General features: G+C 35.3%; 1 protein-coding gene across 1 annotated transcript; it reads right to left on the bottom strand.

Moving 5' to 3' along the window:
- Nucleotides 1-1,001: 1,001 nt before the first annotated feature.
- Nucleotides 1,002-6,823, bottom strand: LOC129220672 (sulfotransferase 1C4-like). The gene is made up of 4 exons (XM_054855100.1): nt 6,758-6,823; nt 4,523-4,891; nt 2,351-2,630; nt 1,002-1,123 (listed from the first exon to the last, which is right to left on the bottom strand). Exons 1-4 carry the CDS (start codon nt 6,821-6,823, stop codon nt 1,002-1,004), a joined length of 837 nt encoding a protein of 278 aa, XP_054711075.1.
- Between the last annotated feature and the right edge of the window lie 368 nt (nt 6,824-7,191).

Here is a 7,191-nt window from a genome sequence, read left to right as displayed (position 1 = left end):
CGAGTAAATTTTGTGTTGAACGTTTTGAAGCTTATTGTGAATAAATAATACTTAGTTAAGAAAATATATATATATGTACATATATATAAATTAGCAGAATTTTATCCTTTTTTGAGAATTGTATTTGTATGAACTGAAATGTTATTAAACTTATATGCACGTTAAAAATAAATCCAAACTTGGCAACGGGGCAAGTTTACGCGTTGAACGTCGGAGCACCTTTACGATCGTTTTTACTGTGTCTTACTTAAACGTGCCCCTCACACTTTTTTTTTAGCTCCAAGCTGTCCAAACATTTTTAGTATTTTTCGGCTATTTAGTTTTGAAAATGACCATTTAATTTTTAATTAAGTTACATATTCGTATTTTATAGCTTACAATCATATAGTGCCGTCTTCATGCCACCTCAGCTTCAACTTTATACTCTCTTATGCCCTCTAAGTGCTACTTGTCGATAAATTTTTGTTTGATTCCGCTCATTATTTCTTGAGATACAGCAGTCGACAAAAAAAAAACGTCCTATAGCTCAACCCACGTTTGTATATTTTAGCGATGGTAAGACAGTGGTATGCTCAGAACCCTAACATAACCACGTTAGGGGTCAAAATAAATATGCGTAAACGTGCCCCCTGTCCGGAGCAAGTTTATGCAACCGACTTGGACTAAAAAAAAAATTTTTTAACGGTTAAAACACAAGCTGAGCAATAACTGAATACACCAATTTTGACTCCATTAACTGTTTTATACAGACGTAAAGTGCAAAATTTCCTAAGTTGAAACATAAAAATCAGAAAAAACATTGAAAATAAACCGCGTAAACGTACCCCGGTCTATCCTAATGAATAATTAAGAATATTTTTTTACGCCTAAGCACTTCACTTAAATCGGAAAAATAGATTTTTAAAACTTAATGCTCTTTATTTCGTACAATTGGCAAAATCATCAAAGTATCAAAAATAAGTAACTAAGAATGAGAGCATTGAAAAAAAAAAAAAAAAATACTATTTCAGGTCATCTTTCCATTGATCTGCTAATTCTGTTCCAGCTGTCTTCGCCCTAAACTTTCTCTCCAGCCTTTCATTTTGCTCAGGGGATAAGTAATTTCGCCAGTCCCCCACAATGCCTGTAATATGAGAAAACAATTGTCACCAAAATCAATGCTATTCAAAAAAAAAGAAGTTTGTCCAGCACATAAGTGAAACTACTTTACTTTATAAAAACATAGATTTTTCAACAGTAATATAGCTGGATTTCAAATCAAAACTTTTAAATAATTCTTTACTACTTCCTTCTGAAGAAAGATGAGAGGCGGTCACGTACCCTGTACTAGGGAAACTCCGCTTTACCCTATGGAATTGGTACGGTGGGTGTGGTCGTCACGTTGTGTATGAATGTGTTTTTATAGCTAAAAGACTCGTCCTTCATTTATACGAATGCAGAGTGACGCGAAGAACTGAGACTTTTATTAGCTAGCGGTTTAAAGTTCGTTTTGTCACGATGTTCTCAAAACAGGAACAAAAAACATGGATAAAGATTGAATTTACCAGATATTGTACAGTACGGCAATGTCTTTAAGGTTTGCAACAGCAGGCATGTGAAGACTCTGCATTGCCTTACCGAACAAAGGCAAGGTGAAGAAGGTCCTCAACGAAGAACGCCAAAATGTGGCAGACATGCTTCGGCCTGCTCATTCCCCACTGTCAAAAGGTTATATCTGTGCACATTTTCGGAACACTATCTCACAGCAGCTTTGAGAACATTACCACTGACCACACTTATAATTTTGCATGTCAATGCTCGGTCGTATGCTGCGCGAGCTATGGCTGATTTACTCTGCCGATAGAGCTGGAAAGGGCTGCCACATCCACCATAATTCCCAGACAAAAGCCCTCGCTGCTTTGACTTAATTCCTAACATGGAGGAACCACTAGTGCTATTTGCTTCAGAACTGCTCCAGATATTGCCGAGACTGTAGACCACCCCATTCGAACTATTAACAGAACAGACGCTGTTGCAGATGTCTTGGGACTGCTACATCGTTGAAAGCTTGTTGTACATAATGCTTGCGACTGTATGGAAGGACTGTAAAAATTGGTGGCATGTATCATTTTTGTATTAGATGTAAATAACTTGTTGCTACTATTAAAGTTCACCCCTTATATTGTTTCAGATCGAACCTTTTTAAAAGAGAAAACGATAAGTTAGTTCAAAAACAAAATGAAATTCATTCTCTCAAACTCTATGGCGCTAGGACTTTTGCAGTTAAAAAAATGTTTATCAAGGAAATAATGTGATATTCAAGCAGAGTACTTCAAAAAGCAAGCGCATAAACGTAGAGAAAGTGAAGTACATAAATTAATTACAATAAATGCTCCCCAATTAAAAAGTCTGTGAATCTTCCTGACCTTTTCTGATGAAGTGCACACTCTGTTTGCGTTTGTCTTCATCAATTTCTTCTCTGCTCCAAATATCTGTCTCAGGTGCGAGGGAATGTCGGGGTTGTTGAGGATGACATCCCTCGGAAGGCTGCAGAGCTCTGCCAAGTGTCTGTTGAAGTGTTCTTTCATAAAACCAAAACTGCTGTAGTAGATGACATCCTGGAGAAGCTTAGGGTCTTTTTCGAAGGCCTCCTTAAAGAGAAATAAAATTTTTTAGCGAAATTCCTGAACGGAAAACTTTTTTTAAAATGAAAGGTTTGTCTACTGTGGTACTGGAAATACTAAACATGTAATTGACAGGAAATACTGAAATTATTCTGAATTTTGTATTGAAATATTGATATAAATAATTTGAAAGGAATGCATATGTGAATTGTTTGGTTTATATTTGGAAAAGGTGAAATCATATTCTGTAGACTTTAGAATAGTGGTTCTCAATCTTTTCACTACTGAAGACCACTTGTACCTTTTCGTTTCCTAAGCGAAACACATACGATAGAAATAGTATTTTCACCACAATTATGTTAGGTGAAATGGGATTAATACAAAAGTTCTTCAATAAATTTAATTATGGCAGTAAAAATGATGTAGATAAATTTTCATTTAGATGTAGATAAATTTGATTCAGGTTGAATTTTAAAGCAAAATTGCTCATGGATAGATTTTGTAGTTTAGGTTGACCAAATTAAAATTATATTAGCAATTACTTTAATCAAGGATCTGAAAAATTCAGTGTCATTGTAATTTATGCATGCAGTTCTTGTTTTCCATTTTCTTAATACGAATAAAACAAAACATTGACTGGACTGACAAGCTGTAAGGTATGATGAGGGCTCTTAAGTATAAAATGAACTGCCAATTAAAGCTTGCATCAGTTTGTAGCTCTTAAAAAACTAATAATATAAGCCGTCGAATGCAAAAGTGGTGTAAGTATTTTTTTTCTTTTATGATTTGTATTTTCACCATCAGAAATTAGTTTTAACGTTATTCTACTTCATGTAAAAGTGGTGTTAGTTTAGGTTCAACCATTTGCCGGTAAACAGTGATCAGAAAATGAAACAGCGGTAGTGTTTTGTGCAAAAGTGGCTACTAAAGCATTCAATTACTCAAAATCTTGTTCGATTCGACTTAACCACTTCTACTCTCGACGGCTCGTATGATGGTTGAACTAAAAGTTCATAGATTAATTTTATACTCATTTGCTCATTTTGCCATGAAAATGAGGAGTGTACTTTTTTAATTTGGCCTTTTTTTGTGACATTATACTGGAAATTATCTAATGTTATGCTATAAATAATCTTCTCCACCTCACCCCACTCTCAACCGAAAACCTTAGGCTGTGCCATGCGAAGGGTCCGGGAATTGCACTTAAAATGTTGACCAGCAGGCACCCCGAATCAACGCAATTATAGTGGTAATAAAGAAGTACCCACAGTAAAAAAGTACTGTCCTGCGAGGTCCTGCGTCGACACATTATTACTGACTCGTTGCAGTTATAAAACAGTTAGTTTCAATTTGGTAGTAATTTCGACTTCTTTAGAGCAGGGCTTCCTAAGCTGTGGTCCGCAAACCGCTAGAATTTTCGCAAGGCAAAACACGCTATAAAAGAAATGGCTTACGTTTCCGGGAATAACCTATCAACCCCCCCCCCCCCCCCATTTTTTGCATGAGCTGTATAGAATTAAGGATGTTCGTTTTTCTCATTCCCACTCAGCAGTTCTTTCATTCTAGAGTCATCTCATATGCAGACTTTTTACGTTAAGACCTCTTTCACACGAGTCGGTTAGTTGATTCAACTTTTCGCATTAGTTGACTCGCAACAAGTTGACTGGTGTGAACATCAAAATGCTTCGTAAAATCGTTTTTAAATTCAGTGGCTCATGTACCTGACTGAATGCACCGGTCACGTTGACTGTTCGTGAAAGGGTTTGTGATTAATTTTTCTCGAGCTAACTGGCATCCCTCCCTGACAATTGCCCGTTCAACAAGTGTCTTCAACTAACTACCTCGTATGAAAGAGGCGTAAGTGTTTTAATCGTTAACATTTTTCTGCAAACAAGACAAGAATAATTTTTTTTACAAACCTTAGGATTCCTGGCCACAAAGATATATTTTGCTTCAGCGGACATCGGCGTCATATGATAAGCCAAATGAAATTTGATGGCCTCCGGACTCTTCATCGTCTCCGCGGCTTCTGCTCCGGTCATTTCGAGGAATGGCGTCTGAGTAAAGAATTCCAGAGCTGACTGAAAGGGTTTCCCATCTCTGTAGATGCAGGCCACAATGTTCTGGACCCAGGTGGTTCCGCATTTTGGAAAAGTCACGATGAAAAGGTCATCGGGCCGAGGCGTGTAAGCTAAGGCAGATCGGAAGGCTTCAGCAGGAAACATACCTGGTAAGCGGAATCCGTCAGCAATGACATAAGTTGGCAATTTTTTTTTGTTCACTCTTTCCTACAGGACGCGACATTTTGTTTTTATCCTGAAATAATGCAAATAGTGAATTTTTCTTGGAAAAAAAGATACAGCTTTTTATCCTCATTCAGGAATACCTTGGAGTTTTTAAAAGCTCCTAAAAATACCGCTCGGATTGCTTACACAATTTAATACGCAGAAAAAATACAATAATAAAGATCACCGACTCAAATTTAAACGTTTCAACAGTGATAAATCCAAAAATTGAACAGGAAGCCAAACAAATCCTAAACGCTAAACAAGATACATTTTGCTATAAAAAATTAAACGTTTCCATTATTTCCATGAAAATTTCTAGACACGAAAAATACATACATTTAAAAAAAAGTCGCTAAACTTCAATTTTTATTTTTAATCTTCTGGTGGTTATCGATCGCGCGAAAGAAGTAAATCGTCCACTCCCCACATTTGAAAAAAGAAAGTAAATAAATTAATTAGTTATGTGAGTTTCCAACTGAGCAAATTATTTTTCAAAACGCAGGAAGAAAGCAATGAGCGATAATTTTCGCAACCGTATAGTATCCACTCTGTGCTCAAAACAGTTTGTGACGGAAACAATCACTAATTCTGTTCAGCCTAACTTTTGAAAGAAGTTAAAATTTACAATCGTTTCATGTGCATTATTATTACTACTTACCTTAAATCACAAATTTTAATACAACTTCACTTTAATAGAGTTACAACGAGAATTCAATTCACAGCGCACAAACTAAAAATCCTTTTCAAATATTAAAGAGAAAAAATAAATCACGAAAACAGTTCTCCGTGATGAAAAGGAGTTCCTGATCGCGTGTGCTGCAAGACATCATTCTCTTCCAAGAGCAATAAATTTTGTTCCTTAAAATAAAAATAATATAATAAAAACTCATTCAAGCTTCGCCGATAAAGTTAATCAGTTGTTTTTCTTTCGAAAAATTAAGTTAGTACCCAAAGCGAACTTTTAACTTAATCACAGAAAACAATGACATTTGAAGTCGTACATAATTTAAGGCCAAGTCTTTCTTTGTCACACAACATAAGCTGAGCTTGCCAAATCGAAAAATGTTGCAATTGGAAACAAATCGTTCAAAAACAGAATTCAAATTACCTTTACAATATTGTCTTTTGGATTGTAGGTTTTTCATGTCCACTATTTTTTTGTTAGTTAAGATCTTCAGGAATTAATGTTTTCAAAATATGAATAAATAAATAAATAAATAAATAAAATTAGAATTTGTTTCAATTACGCTTTCTAGTTTTGTTTGAATTATCTACGAATGCATCTTGTGTAAGGAGACGATCTTCACTAAATCTCAAAAAAATTTATATGCACTTAAATATTTTGTACCTTCCTTTGAAGGAGGAAAGTATGGAAATTCCACACACTTGAGGGAAAACATGAATAGCTAGTCAAATTTGTACAAAAAATCAATATCTTTAAACGAAATGCAACTGCGAAACCTTAAGAACAGTTACTATCAACTAATTTTCATTCAAGTTTCAGAATTATTTTTCAATCGTTTATTTAATTACAGCACTGATTAAGCCGTATTGCCCGACATGGTATTTTAGTTGTGTTCAAGGTTTCGATACCCACATTAAGCACTACAAAAGTCGCGTGTGAAGTTGTGTGGGTTGTTTACACCCCTACATATGTGTTTTACCAATACATATAATTAAATGCATGTTAAGTGCTTTCGCAGCAAACGTGCGACCACTTTCTTCATATTGTAACCAGTGCTGTAGAGTCGGAGTCGGACTGATTTTGTGGTAAAAGGGTCGGAGTTGGGAGTTGAAGGTTTAAAATTTCAAGAGTCGGAGTCTTTCATTTCCTACCCCCTAGTCCGTAACTCTGCCAGTGCTTACGGAGTCGGAGTCATCATCTAGATCAACATCATCATCATCAGACAGCTGAGACTCATCAGACGCCATGTTGGAATTGAATGCATTATAATTGCCATATGAAAGCACCGCAAATATAAATAACAGCATGGACGTACAGCTAAATGTATATGTTTAGTAACCGTAATGAATATTAAAGTTTGAAAATAAGAGTATGCACTTACTGACAAGTTAGACATGACTTTTTTCATTGGGAAATAAGATCAAAACAAATGTCTAAAAAAGCCCTATTTGTTTCAAACAAAGCTATTACAATTTGTTATTCACCATGTTACCACCTTAGTGTGCTGTTTTTTCAATATTTATCCAAAGACTTTATTTTTTATTTTATTTCAATACAAACTTTGAAATTAAAAATTCTCTGTCTTGTTTATTCATTTATTTTCAAAGCCAACTTT

The sequence above is a fragment of the Uloborus diversus genome, chromosome 4, assembly GCF_026930045.1.
Source record: "Uloborus diversus isolate 005 chromosome 4, Udiv.v.3.1, whole genome shotgun sequence".
Lineage (NCBI taxonomy): Eukaryota > Metazoa > Arthropoda > Arachnida > Araneae > Uloboridae > Uloborus > Uloborus diversus.
This window is presented reverse-complemented; position numbering and strand designations above follow the sequence as displayed.

Bases quoted from the DNA above. Each gene is read 5' to 3' on its own strand.
- LOC129220672 (XM_054855100.1), bottom strand. From the start codon at position 6,823: ATGGCGTCTGATGAGTCTCAGCTGTCTGATGATGATGATGTTGATCTA. The intron at 2,631-4,522 runs GTTTGTAAAAAA...TTTCTCTTTAAG, and splicing joins TTGTGGCCAGGAATCCTAAG to GAGGCCTTCGAAAAAGACCC. The intron at 1,124-2,350 runs GTACTTCACTTT...CTCATATTACAG, and splicing joins ATTTATTGTAATTAATTTAT to GCATTGTGGGGGACTGGCGA.